General features: G+C 40.5%; 1 protein-coding gene across 1 annotated transcript in view; it reads right to left on the bottom strand.

Moving 5' to 3' along the window:
- Nucleotides 1-17,831, bottom strand: part of MTHFD1L (methylenetetrahydrofolate dehydrogenase (NADP+ dependent) 1-like) — a 153,331-nt gene that overhangs the window by 112,657 nt on the left and 22,843 nt on the right. Inside the window, exons 11-14 of the mRNA XM_010581930.1 lie at nt 12,937-13,110; nt 4,191-4,327; nt 2,863-2,909; nt 425-532 (exon numbers count right to left, since the gene is read on the bottom strand). Of these exons, the coding sequence (XP_010580232.1) occupies nt 425-532; nt 2,863-2,909; nt 4,191-4,327; nt 12,937-13,110 (466 nt within the window). The remainder of the gene's footprint in view (nt 1-424; nt 533-2,862; nt 2,910-4,190; nt 4,328-12,936; nt 13,111-17,831) is intronic.

Below are 17,831 nucleotides of genomic sequence, written 5' to 3' on the forward strand. Positions count from 1 at the left end.
TATTGGAGGGAAGAGGATCTAGTTTATTATGCCCACAATGCTGCCTTCTTAAGGTACATCATACCCAACTATACATCAGAAGTGTAATTTTTAACTTTAAAAGGAGTATACAAATTATTAAAAAGAATAAGATTATACAGAGAGAAAACAACTTTTATTAGACAATTTAGTACAGGCTGAAATAGTTGACAATGTTCTGGGCATAAGATCCTTATCTTAAAGACTACCTTAGAATAGCTATTTGTCAGAAAAATATATGCTATAAGCAAAATTTTTCAGCAGAACATAGAATGGCTTCAGCAATAATTTCTGTTCACACGGTGAAAATATAAAAAGATAATCAACTTATTTTGCTTTTGAAATGCAGTTTATTGAAAAATTGAAAAGAAAAAATGTCATGTGGATATCAGAAAATAATTCTCACCTTATCAGACTGAGTGTTCTCATGCAAGATCCTAGCATCAATGGCAGCAGCCAACAAATTATTTGCAGCAGTTATAGCATGAATATCTCCAGTCAAATGAAGGTTGAACTAGAAGGTCAAAACAACAAAATCTTTTTATAAGAAACCATTTAGCTCAATTTATTAATCTCAGATGGATTAGCAGCAACAATCATTGCTATCTCCTTGAGGCTGCAGCTCCGATTAGTCACCTATCAGTGTAGATGATTATTATCAGGCTGAAAATACACCGAGCTATATGAAGGACTTGTTTTCACGTGAGTACATTGTGAACTGCCATTAGATTAGCCAAACAAACCCATGAATATCTTTATTCTTTGCTAAATGATCCAAGAATGAACAGCCCAGGGCTACGGTTCTACATCATTAATACTAAATCAGTTTACTGTCAGTATTTACTAATTGTGCAGATTTCCGTTAAATCCCCCAGAGCGGACCATGTGTGCTAGCCACAGGAGAACAGCCCATAGCTGATCAGGCACGAACTTCGCTGATACAAAGTTTGTCCAACAAAGTTTTGTGGAAAAATCTGAAATCAGCAGTTTAGATCAGATTAGGACCTGTGGTACGTAGGTACAGTATTTTTTATACGCCTCTGACAGAAGGAGGTGGAAGGTCAGTTTTAATCGCACTGCAGCACTGACAGCGGAGGGGCACCGACAGCAACCAGCACAAGCCCTTGACTGTGCTCACACTCATGTGCAACAGGGGATCAAAACTGTAACTAAGCACTATATTAGAGTTCTGTTTGGACCAGCAGTGCACTTTCAAGGTGGTACTTCACCAGCTCAGGCCATGGAGTGGTTTTGTTGAGCCCAAATTAGACTCTTTTGGGGTGAAACCATCATGCGTTTCCAAACAAGCACTGAATATACACACAAGCTTAACCATGCTATCCTTACGTGCTCCATTGCCCAGAGAAACTGCTTGCGTTTTACGCTCTGGAAACCAACACAAAACCCCACTATCAACTACAGCGTGCTGAAGCCCTGGGGTGCACAGCTAAGCCTGCTGAGGATAAATGGAGGGAGGCTTAAGGCAGGCACCCAGCTCGGATGGCAGCAGCCAGCCAACAAGAAACACTACATTTCACCTCTGTCCTTGACCCAGCCTGTCCGTAAACACGTGGATCACGTAGCTTTACACCATGAATGTTGTGCTAGGGAAGGGTGCACACTTCAGTCAGAGTATGACTGTTTTCCCAGTGAGAGTATTTTGAAAGCACGCACCCAGCCGGCTCCTCCCAAAGCCGGCACGTGGTTTTCAGGAGCCCTCAAAGAGAGCTAGGGATGATGCCATCTTCAACAGAAGTCCATTTACTTGTGGGCGGAGGAAAGCTGCAGATGAATTTAGGGCAAGAAAACAATTCTTTCACTGTGACAGTGCCAGGGCCCTGGGGACACCACCTGCCCTGACTATCCCTGCCTGGCCCCCTGGGGCTCCCCCACGGCCCAGGACCCCACATCAGCCCCGGGGCCGTCAGCCCCTGCCCCAGCGGTGCCGCAGCAGGGCCGGTCTCCGGCTCCCCACAGCCCTGCCCGGCCCAGCCGTGGGCCCCAGCAAGCCAGGCCCACCCGCAGGCCCACAGCCCAGCCTGGCCTCAGCCCGTCCCCAGGGAGGTGCCCAGTGCCCGGGCTGGGGCTGGGGCTGTCCCAGTGCCCCCGTCTGCCCGCTCCTGCCTGGGGGTGGGACGGGCCCTGGCTGCCAGGCCCTGCCTGGCCACCCCCACGGGGACCCCCAGCCCCTGCAGCTCCCCAACAGCCTGCACCCGTGAAAAGCAATTTTTCACAGGAGACTTCTCTGTTTCATCACTGTTGTTGAGCCAAATCACCTTCCTTTTACTTATCTAGCAAAAGTTGTGGTATTCACCCCTCCACAGTAATTCTGGGCATGTCTCACACTACCACAAGAGGATCAGCCTGGCTAAAAACAAGTCCATTTTGCCACACTCAGTGACTTCTGCTAAAAAGAAATATTAAATCTACATTTGAAAAAGAAATTTCCTCAACCCAGCAGCCCTGGGCCTCCCTGCCTTTTTCTACTCCACCAGAAAAGTAATGCTTTCTCATTCTCTTTTGCAATAGATGTGGATACAAAAGGAAAAAAATTAGCAGTAGCCAGCTCTTTGTCTTGTATGTTACACATGGAAAGCAGGCTTTCTTCTCAGGAAGCATCTGAAGGATAGCCAAGATTTTACAAACACGTAGAGTATCTGTGCAACATTTTTGAACCCCTACTCTGCAGCCCGTCCACATCACACAGCAGGCATGTGGAGATGGCAAGGACCACCCCAATTCTCCAGGCAGACCATCGCTATCAACCAAATGCTGCAGACACCACCTTAGCCTGCCCACCCCTTCCAGAGGGACAGGGACTTGCTGCCTCCCCCGCTGTCTCACCTCCTCCATGGGAATCACTTGAGCGTATCCACCACCGGCTGCTCCACCTGCACAGCAAAGCATATGGTCACATCAGACTTGTACCAGTTTTGGAAAGAAACCACCACCCTTAAACACACAAAGTGAAACATACAGTGTTGATGACATATTTCTCAGCATTTTTATTTCTATTAGGGGATCAATGATGCACCCAAATAAACAGGATTTCCTTAAACCTTGCTGGCTTTTTTCAGCAGGCCGTAAAAGAGGAATTCTTGATTTGAAATGAAAGCCTACACATGATGGCTGGCCCAGAGTTTGGCTACATAAAGGCCACCCCCTGCTCCTGCCCTGGTTTAGGACATGGTCATGCACATGCAGCTGTTGAGTGGAAAGATGTAGCAGTCACGAGCAAGCACTGCTTCTGAACGAAACCTTCACACCCTTGCCTGAGCACTCCTTCCCTGCTGCCTTTCACAGTACAGGCAAGGGAGTTTGCTGTAGCCTACACGCAAGTTGAGTGGAGGGATTAAAGCACTCACATGCACCAGTCTTGGCTGAGAAGCACCAAGCACCAGGAGCCTTCCAGCTGAAATCAAACTTGTTAACTTAAACTTCAGCAAAGCAAAGTAGAGCAGATGGGAGAGTGCTTGCCCAGTTAGGCACCAATCTCAGCTGAGAAATGGCAAAAAAAGATCGCATTATTTCCTATCAGCAATGAAGACAGGCTTGAACTCTGGCTGGCTCTTACCTGGCCCTCAGGCTCTTAAAGGGTTTCTAGGCAAAAAGGCAGCAGCCCATGATTAGGGGCAACAACTCAGAAGAACAGAAAGAAGAGGTTCAGACCCAGCCAAACGTATGATGCAGACACAGCTGAACCACACACACAACTCCCAAATTCCTTAAGCTTGGATATTTCCAATCAATACAAGTGGATTTAGGACTCCTCCTCAAAGAAGAAGACTTAAACAGTAACATTTAGAGACGTCTTGAGAGTCTCCAAACAGAGCAGTGGCTGGAAGGGCGTGTACTTGCACAAAACTCCTCCTGGCTAACACATCCCCATGCCTTTCATTATGTTTGGGCTTTATCTGCGTTATCAATACACATTAAGTACACAAACATAGATACGAAACTTGCATGGGAAGATGTGTGCAAGAAACCTTTATCTATTAGTTATATACTTATCAAAAAATCCAATATGCTACCATTCAGACAATCCACTGAGTGAAGTAACTAAGGAATTTAAAAAGCAAAAAAAAAAAAAAAAAAGGAAAAAAAAGACGACAAAAAAAGCAGTATTTCCTTTTAATCTGAAAGAGGTCATACAGTCTGCAAATATTATGTACCTTTAACTCCAAAAGTAGGTCCTTGGGAAGGTTGTCTCAGACAAGCAAAGGAATTAATGTTAAGGTGTGCAGTAAGCGCCTGAACGAGACCAATTGTGACTGTGCTTTTCCCCTCTCCTAGGGGTGTAGGGGTTATTCTAGCAAAACAAGAAAAAAAGATTAATCAAATTCTTTGCTTATGTCAGCCTGGCTAGGGATATCAGAACTTACACCTTTTGATTTCAATGAAGAATATTTGTACAGCAAATTTCAATAAGATTACTTTATCTTCACAAAAATACTGCCACAATGTCAGCCCCTAGCTCAAGCTGGAATGCTAATATACATGTGTCTTCTATTTAAGCAATTTACTATGATAGCAGAAAAAGAGAAGATTATTTTGGCAAAAGTTCTAAAAAATATATTGAATTTAGTCATTTTTATTACAGCACAAAAGTCTCACCAGTTTCATTAACAAACCATCCATCAAGATACTCTGAGCATGTATTAATACATTTCTGTAGTAATGCATGAGATGTTTTATTCCCACTGCTCAAACTTTGAATGAAATAATAGAATTATCTTAAATTAAATAACCAAGAGTTTTGTTTGTAGAGCTCACCTATCCCTCTCCAGCTTCCATGGCATCATAACCCTCAACAATGACAGACCAACTGCTTTTTAAATAAAACAGAACACAAAAGTCACTATATTCAACTGAACATGATTTATTTTACACAGGTTTCATGATATTTTTGCAGATTTAAGGGTTATGAGGGACAATTACAATCACAGTCCAACCTCCCATACAAAAGCTCAAAAACCTCATGCTACAAATCCCACATGTAGACCATGATTGAACCAGGACAGAATTTTAGAAAGACATCCAATCTCGAATCAGAGACTCAAACCTCCACTCAAAGACTCTATTCTTGTCCCTTTAATGACAATGACAGCTGATTTTGCAAGTAGGAAACTTCATCAGCCTTCTGTGAATGAGACACCTCAGTTTAAGTGATGTTCTTCCTACTTTGAAGGTCAGCACATTTGTTTATGATCCATCTTAAAAGTGGGGGGTGTTGGGGTTTTTCTCCTTTTTCTTTTTTTTCTTCCTTAAAGTATGAACACATCTCACATCTCCGAAATACATTCAAATGATTCATTTGAGACACAGCATTTCTCCTTCTGACTGGCAAAAGAAGAAAGCCCCAGTCTTTTTTCCACTCACACCACTCTCACACAAGTCATACTTTTTGGCATAGTGTAACCATTCATATCTTTGCTGCCTTCATTACCTGCAGAGAAGTACCTTAGTGAAGTTGATGTTAAGAACTAACATTCAAAATACAAGCATGCACACACATCCTAGTCAAAGAGCAACCCTTATCCTATAACCTCTTCAAAACTGGAGCTAAGATATCTAGCTCTAATTAGAAACACTTCCTTTCCCAACTAGTAATTTTTCCAAGATATTGCTATGCTCAGATCGCAATTCAAATGGCAAAAAACCTTAGTAAAATTGTCAAAGGTAAGGAGACATCTGTGTTGTCTCCTTGCCTTTAAGATTCAACTTAGTTCAGTTAGTTCACAGATTGACAAAAGTCCTTCTTTGTCCCACAAAACATGCAAAAAACTTTTGTCACAATTCTCTCTTTTACATCATCGTTGGATCCTGGACTTTTTGTTAAAAAAAGAAGCCTTTGTTAGATATGTCTGGAAAAATTTGGGCGATAGGAGGCAAGCCAAATTAGCATCTTCTATACTGTTCTAGGAAAGAATTTTCCTATTCAGAAAAGTAATGTTTTAACTCAAGGTCCTGTGAAATCAATGGGGTTTAGTACATCTATAAGAGATTCCCTGAACTCAGACTCTTCAGAAATAGTATTCTGTCTACTGATAGCTTTGAACTATTCTCATATGACCATGTAGTACATGGGTTACTTAACTTGAGCATTTGTTTTTAGTTATTTTTTCCTACATTTATAACATCATATTTGCCAACCATCAGACTCTAAAGCATCATCAGTAGCTTACTATCCAGACTATTTCGTTATCCCGCCTTCCTAGAACTGTACTCCCTTGACTTGAAAGGGAATTCACAGATGTTTAGCAAAATATCTATGTAGACCCAACAAAAGGTAAGAGGTTTAGAGCATATCCGGAAAAGAATCCATTTTATCTACTCTCAAGAGCGGTTTTGGTCCCTGTCATCTTTATATCCATACTGTGCCTTCTTATTTCCTTCTGATCTACTGAAGGAGCACAGAATGCTACTTCACTTCTTTTACTTTCATGTTTGCAGCTCCTAGAAGAATGGATACTTTTTAATCTCTACGTTGTCACAACAGTGAGCCCTCCTGGTTTTACTGTTGCCACAATGACAGCTTCCTTTTTTCTCACCACTACTTCTGCCATCTCCATTTTGTCCCAGGATCTTTACTTTTGTACAAAGATGCTTCTTTCAGAGCACCACAGCCAGGTTAACTCACTTTCACTACCAGTTTTACCCTCCTGACTACTGTTGCAACACTGGTTGCCCAAAACCCATTCAAATAATTATTAGCATACTGCCCCTTGTTCTCTGTCTCCTTCACTTTTGTCTATTGCCCTAATCTCATTTACTTGATCCTCTTATTCGGGTGCATTAAAGCCAGATTTAAAGAATATATGAGTAATCTCGAGGCACTACTGCATTCATTCAAAGACTTAACAAGATAATAACTTTTTAAGCTGTTAGTTATTTAAAAAAACAACAACAAACCAACCAAAAAAAACCATCAAAAAGCAAACTATTCTGCTATGAAAAAGACACCTACAACTGTTTACTGGAAGTTACCAGTAAAGGACTTCCCACAAACCCCCAAAACTCAGTGCCCACAACAGCTGCACTGCTAACGGAACAACTTCTATTTGCAGTTCTTCCTGTTGGAGGTTACCTCTATTTTTGAACATCGGACACACGAAATTCACATTCAAGAGAATTCAGAGACACCATCACTAGGTTATTTACTCAAGTGCAGCTCAAAACATGGCAGAAGGCTGACCTGGCATGCACAGCAGCACAGGGACTCTTTACACCTCTTATGAAACAAGCAAAATCAAAGATGCAGCCTACTATTCAGTAAAGGAAAGGAAATTGGAACTGACAAATGCATAACCAGAAGGCATGTTGGTAGTTGTATGAAAAATACTTGTCGCAAAAGATACACACAATCAAGCGCCACATTACTAAAATGCTCTGGTAACACAGCTCGCCTATTCTAAAATGACTATGTAAAATGAGCCAGAAAGCACTGGGAATTTTCTATGAGAAAGACCTTTTTCCAGAGAACAAAAAGAGAAACACACCATTGCTCATTGATCAAACTGGGAAGAACAGATCTTGCCTCTGCTGAATTTCCAGTTGATACTCTGCACCAGCCACATCCCTAATGTGGCACTCTGGGAGAACCAGCCTCCACCAAAGTGGGGGTAAAAATGAACTAGAGCAAGCTTATTTTCACCAGTGTACTCATGCAAGCACGCAATGGTTTGCAGTGGTAAACAGACATGTCTTTGCAGACAAGTGCAGACACTTTTCATCAAATCTGCTTGGCTTTAACAGCCTACACTTTCGGTGTGTTCCTCAGATGGGTTTGTTCATTTTAATCTGTTCTCTCCCTTCTGAGAAGCCCTGTGATCCTTAGTTTTCCTGAAACAATGAAGGCTCAAAATGCCTAAAGGCAGCTGTGACAGAGAAAGAAAACCAGCAACTGGACTTCTATAACCAGTCTACAGCACTTGGGTGACACTCTCCCAAGAAACCTCGTCCACTGCAGCAGGTAGGAATAGGCACAAAACCCTGAGAAGTCAAAACCAGAATCCTGACTTTCCAGTCTCTTTCCACCTAACAGAATTAACAAAACGTGAGGACTCTGCAAATCACACTATTGAGTGAAGCCAGATTGGTATGGACAATTCACTTACCTATTCTCAACTTCTCATCTTACATGAGACACCATGGTAGGACACCTTTGATTCTCAGAGGCTCAGTAGCAGCCTCGAGACTACAGGATAAACCTTAAGAGCTAAACAGTTATTTAATAGTTTCAATAGTTAGCAGAACTTCAGTTTAAAAAAAAAAAAAAAAAAAGCCTGAAATTAGAAGAAATTTCTATTCCAATTATTTACTTAGAAAGTTTATTTTAAATATCTTCCCTTTTGTACCTGGCCTACTTAGATCAGTTTTTATAAATGAAATAATCCACTTAAGCTGTTTTGTGGACACTGAGATGTTTTTGCTGGCTACACTACTGAGCCTACACGCTTGCAACTTAGGTCACTCGCTCGCATGAGTATAAAATTACATCTGCCAATGGCTAACTTTAGCTCAATTGTGCAATGCTCTGTTTTGACCTTATGCAAATCTAGAGAAAAAAACTCCTTTAAAATACAGTAAATTTTAATGAACTTCAAGAGACTTTTACACCCATCTGCATTATTCTTCAAGTTTCTTTAATATGTTTTCAATCTAAACACAGAAACCCCACAATCATTTTCCTCCTTAAACTTCTTTCTTTGCCACCTACCAAGCAGTCACCAGCTCCTTGGCAAAGTAAGTTTTCCATAACATTGGAAAGCCTTCTCTCTTTATGTATATCAAAACAAAGATAAGAATATGCAGACTTTTTGTTTGTTTGTTATACATCACATTAGCTTACAGTGGAGCTGTTTCTGTGGGAAAGCTACATGAGGTCTCCCAAAGAGGAAATAAACAAACAGTGAGATGATACACTGCACCAGCTGTAACCTCCTAGCTGCTACCCCAGCCGTTGTGACTCCAGCAAGAACTTTACTGGATATGTGACAATTCTCCTCTTTCAAATTTCCTATCTTCAACTCGTCAGTATCAGCAGTTTCAAAGATTTTAATGAGTTCACCATTCCTGTGATCTGCATGGAAACCTGCAAAGCCTAGCTATGGAGGGCATGGGCAATCAAGTTCCAATAAATGACAGCCTGACCTACATACATCTCCCATCCAAGATTACAACTGTCAGAAATATATTTCTGAGCACAGAAGTGTTGCAACTCCTGTCACTTCATCGAGGTGAGATTATGACAACATTGCAGTGACATCCTCAAAATGGGACTGGAGCTTCCAGGTACGAAAGCACAGCGATCACTGTGAAGCGAAAATGACCGAACAAAGCCAGGAAGAGACTGAGGAATCCACAACTACAAACTCGCAAAAGCCGATGAAGACCCATCCAAGACAATCCCAATCAGGAGCTGTTCAACGACATGACAAATACATGACAAACTGTCTCAGCCATGACTTTGCTTTGGACTGTCAGATGTTTCAGTGCATCAACACAGTGATATTTTCCCCTCTTACTCTTCCCTGTATTTTTCCTCCCCCTTTTTTTTTTATGTCTACCGCTTTTCTTATCTTTTAAGCACCTTGTGGCCCAAGAAATACAGTGAACAGAAATACAATCGAACACATACCCATTAGAAGTAAAATGCAATTCCAAATCTGAAAATTCTGTCCCGAAGATATTTACCATCATACAACTTGTACACCCATTGAGTTAGTATTTATTTTCTTCCATTTTTATCTCACTGAAAAGGCAGTTCATCACAAAACAATCTATTAATGTTAGGTGAAAAGTAATGATTTGAAATTTTCCAGAATTCAAAATCCAACACACGTCTTACTAATAGCAGCATTATATTTCATAATTTTTCTACATTCTATTATTCCTCAGCTTGCATTTTTTAAATGAACAAGCTTCCAGAATTGTCTGGTAAAAGCCACAGCAGTGGAGCATTTAAAAACAAAATGCTGGAACACACACAGAGTCCAACAAATTTTAGCTGTAGCTTCATACTGTGTTTACAAATACGCTATCTACATGCTTGAAAGCATGATTAAGTTACCCTGGGCACTAAACTTAGCTACTAGGTCATGCACAAGCTTCGTTCATTTGCATGCTCTCAGCTTGCAGTGAATGGGAGGCAGTTTGAGTTAACATATTCTGCAACGTAATTTTATTTTTAGCACACTAAAAGCCTGTATACAGGCAGGTGATGGCCAAGACCTAATTACTCCAGGATAACAGGTGACTCTGACCCCAAGGTGTCTTAACACAAGCCCTAAAACAAGTCACACACACACACACACACACACACAAAGTGAGAATGAAAAAAAGTTAAAAGAATGCGCTCCACACAGAAGAAAATGGAAGTTATGAAAAAATTAAGTCTTCATCCTATTTTGGGGTGACACGATCTGTTAACCAAACTGCAATTTTTCAGCATACAAAGTATTTATTGGAGAGGCATTTAGGTGTATTTGTGTGCATTCAGAAAGTGCAAAAAAAGGCTTTCCAGTTAGCAACTTTTAAAAATTCATAAATACAGCTATCCTTAGAGATAAAAAGGTATGTTTGGTTGCATTTTGCTATTCAGAACAACAAGTCTGGGCTCTAGCACACTAGGAATAAACTAGAAGAGCATTTGCAGCAAATATTTATAATTCCTAGACATCGTGAAACATTTAAACCCGATTGTGGAATTACAGATACAAATGTCACTGGCTGTGTCATGGATGGAGGTTGGAGATTTTGCAGCTTGTTGAATACACACACACACACACACTTTTCACTCCCTTCACATATGAAAAGTTCACATCATACATAATAAATATTTCCATCAGACCAAATACCCTGAAGTATAAGCATGTATCTTAAATGTTTCCTCTGAAGCACTGAAAACTTATTCTGAAAACCTATACTGCATCATTCTAAAAGAATTTCTAAATATCTTTGGTTACTGTGAACAAACATAATAATTCAAATGGCAGGTTTCGGGTTGACCTTGCCTTGGCAGGGAGAGGATGAAGAAGGCAACAGAGGATATTATTTGACTCCTCAATTTCCACACTTGAGTGATACTCAGTTTTCATTGTACTGAACATTTCCCCACCAGATGCAGTTTCCCACTTTTCTTAAAATCATTGTCTGCTACAGTCATTTCAGCAAATGAGAACAGCTAAGAACACATAAACACAAGTTATATATATATATCTATATCTATGTATGTACAACATTTCAAAGTCAAACTTTGAACTCTCTCAGAGGAGAATGTTCCTGCTATTGCAGCCACCTTGCCTAGGCACTCCTCATGCAGCAGATGTGGTTTTGTACTTACTCCACGAGATGCAATCATTTCAGAGAAACTACAAATAGCGACGTATTGCATAATGAAGTTGTGTAGGTACCAAACCCAGCCATTTGTGAAACACAGTTCAGTTTTTATACATGTTATATAAACTTAAGGAGATACAATTTTCTGTTTGTTGCCAGCTTTTCATCTTGCTGGTCAAAACTTCCCCATTTCCTCCACATGTATATACACTTCTGTCTGTGCCAACAAAACAGCATTTGGACAACTGTCTGAGAGACCTTCCTTGAAGAAGACCAGGAGACATAGCACTGTGAAGAAACTTAAGCACTGGTGCATACAATCTGACCCAACTAAAATGCACCTGAATGGGGCTTTGCATCATTCTGTCTTTCACCTCCAGACATTTCCAGAAGCCTGGCATAGCCTGCAGCATGCTGCCCAACGGATGCAGTTGACAACATGAGCCTGAAACAGCAGCAACTTTCTTCAAACTCAGCCAAATGCTGAACCAGCATTTCTTTCTCCAAAGCACCAAAATACAAAATAAAACTCTATCGAAGGAAAGCAAGCTCAACCAGCTCTTATTTCCTCCTCTTAAACAACTGCTCCAATGTCCTCCAGAAACATCTTTACACATTGCAGTTCTATCATATAGCTTTGAAGACAGCTTCATAACTTGCCTGCCTCAGCTTTGTAACATCAAGTCTCTCAACTCTACAGCGGCTCCCTCTCAGCGCTAGAAATCCAGGTTGCCCCCACAGGAAGGTAGTAAAGCAAACACTTTGTGAAACACTACCCCAGCTGAGGTAGATCAATGCAGTTAAGAACATCCTTCTCCTTCTGGATCAGCCTAAAGCTGTATTTTAAACCTGATTAGTTTTACTTACAAGGAAGCAACCATATAGATTAATTCAGAATATAAAGAATACACTGCAATTTAAATATCAATGAAAAACTTCACGTTTGTTCACAATTAGAAGTTTCCACTTCGCAAACCAGGCGAATGAAAAAATGTTGTGTCACTGAATGCAGAAAAAACCCACAGCTCTTCAGAAGAGAAGCGCATAATTCCTGCTGAGCACAGCATTTGCTATAATCGTGGGAACAGTTAGCAGTATAAGCCTGCCTGGAGACATGTCTACATTTCAGAGAAAAAACACGGCTTTTTTAACTTTGTAATCTGTTCTTCAATAAAAAAAGTATTTGTTGTTAATATCAACAGATTAGCATGTAGCTTTTGTTAAAGTTTGTTTATAAACAACAGCCACAATACACACAGACTTATATATTCAAGTTAAACATTTAAAATTCTGATAAAACAGTAAGAAAAACTTCACATACCAACAGATAACATCTAAGAAGCTTAGAACAAAATACCTTTTATAAAATATACTTTACTTCAGTAATAACAGTTTGGAAGAAAAGTTGTGTTACTTAAAAAAAATTTCAAAAACTGCTTGCTTTCAGAAGAGAGCAACATGCAGCCAAAAACATTCAGGGTTCCTATTTGTGCAGTGTATTAAAAAGATGTAAGCTACATGTTTATATTAATATGAGTGGAAAGAGTGGACATTAATGACATTACTGCGCATTCTTACCCAGCAACTAGAACATATTTTCCATCTGGTTGATCCTTTAACCTTTCCAGCAGGGACAAACGTACTTTGGCTTTGGTTTGGCCATAGATCTCAATTTCATCTGTAAGCAATCCTATCTCCTTGGCAAGTACATCAACAGCTTTTGGACTCTGTGCTCGGGAAATCTCAATATCACTAGAAAAGAAAACAAATAGGAGCCAGGAGATTTCTCTCAGCTTAGGTGGTCAACAACAGAGCACAAAACAACAGCAAATACTCCAACAATGGGGTTATTGTAATCAGTTTTTCAATCCTCTCTCACATTTATTAACCAAACCTAAATATTAGCTAACACCTAATATAACATTGAAAATCACATGGAGTGTTTGTTAATTGTTACAATTTCACAGAGTTCTGTCGTTTAATCAGGTTCCAAATATTACGTAATGCTTTCATATCAAGCTAGAGACGTGTTTGCTGGATGCTCCAGCATGTACCACAGGAATGGATGTTTCTGGTTTTGTTTTTCTTCTCCTCCCTCCCAGTATATTTCAGCACATACACTTTACTAAAAAGCGCATACATTCCTTGGCCAACAGTCACATAAACACATTAGCTAAACCTGACACTTGTGCATGTAGGGCCTTTCATCAGAGGGTACCGCCAAGCAAGCTAAGCCTCGCTACTCCCCCACGAGGGCACCAAAGGAAACAAGGCACTTGAAGATCAACTCATGCACTTCTAAAATACAGCTAAATTGAAAATGGCCACATAGCAGGACTTCAATGCACAGGGCTCAGGCCAGAAGTCCAGTGAGCTTATTAACTATTTCCAGCAAGGACTGGGAGTGGCAGCTGAGGCAAGAGAACAAGCATGGAGCAGGCACACATGGTAGACTGCCTGAGGGGAGGTGGCTGTAGGCTGGCGGACACTATTGTATCTGCAATTCCTGACCTAGACCACCTGGGGTCTTTGGATTTAATACTCCATGGATTGTTTCCCTTGTGAGCTTGACCTGGCTGCCCCTTACATCCACATCAGCGTTTAGCAGCTGTAAGCTCCTGCAGCAGTGAAGTCCAGGACCCAGCACACAAGATGTGGAGTTGTCTCCTTTGGCTTTGAATTGCTCACATCACCACAAAAGCAAGTTAAAAAATTACCAAGAGATTAATTACTCTCAGCCTAACCAGGCTAAATTCCTTCCTGCAGTTTCAGCTGATTACAATATTTTTAAGATAGAATCTGGCAATGGCATCAAAGCTAATGTCCTGAACTTTCAAACAGTCTGCAAGACCTCAAATATCCACAGATGAACACAGAATTACTGCCAGATCTCAACTCTACGTGTGGACTTCGGCTGTTCTGCATCCACCAGCAAATGATCAGTTTGTGCCAACTTAATTGCTTGCAATTCTTTGAGGATATCCTGCAGTGGGACCATTACTCAATTCTATTTCTCAAGTACCCCACTTTTGCGCCCTGCAGCAGCTAAGTGAAACCCAGAAATCATCCATCTGAACAATGACATAATCCAGTACTACAGGACAAGAAGCTACTCAATCACAGCACTCAATGGTTGGGTTGCAGACCATTTCATTGCATATACTAACCTGGAATCCACTTTCTTTCAAAGACATACTAAGCGCATCCTCCTGCATAAAAGGATATACCTTTGACTTTCTTACGCATTACTTCAAACAGAACTAGCCATAAAAATGTATCCAGAACACAAGATTGAGTGGCTTACAAACATCACATGACAAAGAATATTTGAAGTTTTCATTCAGAACTCTCTCTATAAAAACAACTTGAGTCCCAGAAAAAATACTGGTAAGTTGATGACAGTGTGGTCCCTTAAAGATTTAAGCAAGGAAAATTGGTAGGATGACTATTCTCCTATTAAAGCAATCGATGTATTTGGCAAGGGGAGAAGGATGTAGACTAATATGACAGAAAGTTAATCTCCCTTTTTTTCTTTCTCCCTCTAGATATATCAGCCTCTTTACTAAAAGACAGAAGCTGTTATTTCAGATCTCAGGCCAGACTATCAAGAGTCCCTGCAGCAATCTCAGCCCTCCCTATTTCCCCCACCTCTTGGGCCACAAACACCTCCCCCTCAGAGTTCTGGAAGAAACAATGAGGCTTTCCTCACCCTGCAGGTACTTGTCGTGGTTTAAACCCAGTTGGCAACTAAGCACCACTCAGCCGCTCACTCACTCGTCCCCCAGTGGGATGGGGGAGAAAATCAGGAAAAGAAGCAAAACTCATGGGTTGAGATAAGAACGGTTTCATAGAACAGAAAAGAAGAAACTAATAATGATAACACTAATAAAATGACAATAGTAATAATAAAAGGATTGGAATATACAAATAATGCATGGTGCAGTTGCTCACCACCTGCCAATCGACGCTCAGTTAGTCCCCAAGCAGCGATCCCCCACCCCCACTCCACCCAGTTTATAACTAGATGGGACGTCCCATGGTATGGAATACACCGTTGGCCACTTTGGGTCAGCTGCCCTGGCTGTGTCCTGTGCCAACTTCTTGTGCCCCTCCAGCTTTCTCGCTGGCTGGGCATCACAAGCTGAAAAATCCTTGACTTTATTCTAAACATTACTTAGCAACAACTGAAAACATCAGCGTTATCAACATTCTTCTCATACCAAACTCAAAAACACAGCACTATACCAGCTACCAGGAAGACAATTAACTCCATCCCAGCTGAAACCAGGACAGTACTACTACTGGCAAAAAGTGGAAGAAGCAAAACTAACCAAGCTATACACTTATAAATACATTAAAAGGTAAAGAATTTCTAGATAAATAAAATTACAAATATTTTTAGAATTCAAGTAAAATTGACAGTGGATGCTAACATTGGTAACTCCACTGCTGTCATCACTTTCCCATCTGAAATTCCTTCAAGAACCTTCAAAGCAACTGGACTTAACAACTTAGAAACACTTTAATGACAGATTGCATGCTGATACATGCAATGAAGTGATAAAAGGCATAATTTCACAATGAACTGACATTTATACCTTAACTACTACTGGGGCTAAACACCACATATGAAATGTTTATGTCTAGTCTATTATTTCTGGTAAAAGTAATTTCTAAAACACAGAAAATTAAAGATTTGATTATAACTAGCATTTAGAAGTCTACATTTGTAGCTAGCTCTTTTAGCTTGACAATGTATTTTCTATATTGGAAACACCAGAATTATTCAATAACTTACATTATTCAATATTGCTGGAAATGTGCAACAGTGGTCCTTCTGCATGAATGAGAATTGTTAAGCAAGAAGTCCATCACTGACAATGGTAAGTCACAATTTACAAAATAGAGGAAAATTTAAAAGATAGGGGAAGGCTCTACATCTACTCAGCCCCTGTGCTGGAATGTTTTTTTTTACTGCACTTTTGTAAGAAAATCTTTCATTCCATTTCCAATATCTTTGGAAATACTTCAGTTAACACCCAGATCTTTCAGAAATCAAAAAGCAGATGTTCCTAGTTTTAGTGCTTAAGCAGCTTTGCCTCATTTTCAATGAAAACTCCATCTGTTTCCACACAACATGGTGTATTACTGTAAGACTACATTTTACTGCAGGATACATTCCATCTGATGAGTTATTTTACATTTAAAAGAAAAAAAGACATAAAGCTATTAGAGTTATCAAATAAAGAGTTATCAAATAAACTGAAGTCCCATTACTGGTTATATTATATGCCATCATATATTAATTATGTAAATATTTATATACTAAACACACGTCATAGAGAGGGTCGGGAATACTTTTTTTGAGAGTTTTTTCATCATCAAACTCATGACATCCCATGCTTTAATCCACCTTTTAACTGTATTATTTAAGGATAGAATTTTCAGGCTTTAATTCTAGAAATGTTACATGCTAGCCCAGGAAAAACTCAAGCATTTCTTCCCCCCAGCACCCCTGGGTACAATAGAAAACTCATCTTTTGACATATCTGTTTTAAATTACAATTGGGTCCATTCCCATTAAACTGTTTTAAAAGACAATGAAAACTGAATCAAAATGCTTAGAAAAGAAAACATTTTGTTACAGCTTTCCAAAAACACAGCAGTGGGATTCAGAATTACAGAATCCCAGAAGGGCTGAGTTTGGAAGGGACCTCTGGAGCTCATCTGGTCCAACCCCCCGCGCTCAGGCAGAGCCACCTAGGGCTGATCGCCCAGGACCACGTCCAGGTGGCTTTTGAATATCTCCAATGATGGAGATTCCGCAACCTCCCTGGGCAACCTGTACCAGTGCTTGGTCATCCGCACAGTGAAGAAGTGTTTCCTGATGTTCAGAGGGAACCTCCCATGTTTCAGTTTGTGCCCATTGCCTCTGGCCCTGTCAGTGGGCACCACTGAAAACAGCTGGGCTCTGTCCTCTTTGTACCCTTGTATTTATACACATTGTATTTATACACATTGGTAAGATCCTCCTCAGCCTTCTCTTCTCCAGGCTGAGCAGTCCCAGCTCTCTCAGCCTTTCTTCTTCTGTGAGGTCCCTTCAGCATCTGTGTGGCCAAGAAGCAGGCATACAAATGAGCACAAAAAAATTTCAATGCTTTCTTACATGGCAGAACCTCACTTCAAGTCCTTGGTTCCTCTCTCCGTCACCCAGCTCAACCAACACACAGCAAAGCACTTTAGCACAGCTGCTCTGAATGTCAGAGATGTCAGCAACTGTGCCCAGACATGGGCCTTGGGAAGTGAATGACAGGAACTGATTTAAACGATTCTGGCTATGAGAATAAATATGCTTCCTGCTTTTCCCATCTACACAGGAATTTAAAAGTCTAATGCAGAAAAAAATACTTCTACTGAGGGAAGAAAATAAATACAAGACCAAATGCCGCTGAAATCACTGGGCCTTAACTACA

The sequence above is a fragment of the Haliaeetus leucocephalus genome, unplaced genomic scaffold (assembly GCF_000737465.1).
Source record: "Haliaeetus leucocephalus isolate CR32 unplaced genomic scaffold, Haliaeetus_leucocephalus-4.0 Scaffold819, whole genome shotgun sequence".
Classification (NCBI taxonomy): domain Eukaryota; kingdom Metazoa; phylum Chordata; class Aves; order Accipitriformes; family Accipitridae; genus Haliaeetus; species Haliaeetus leucocephalus.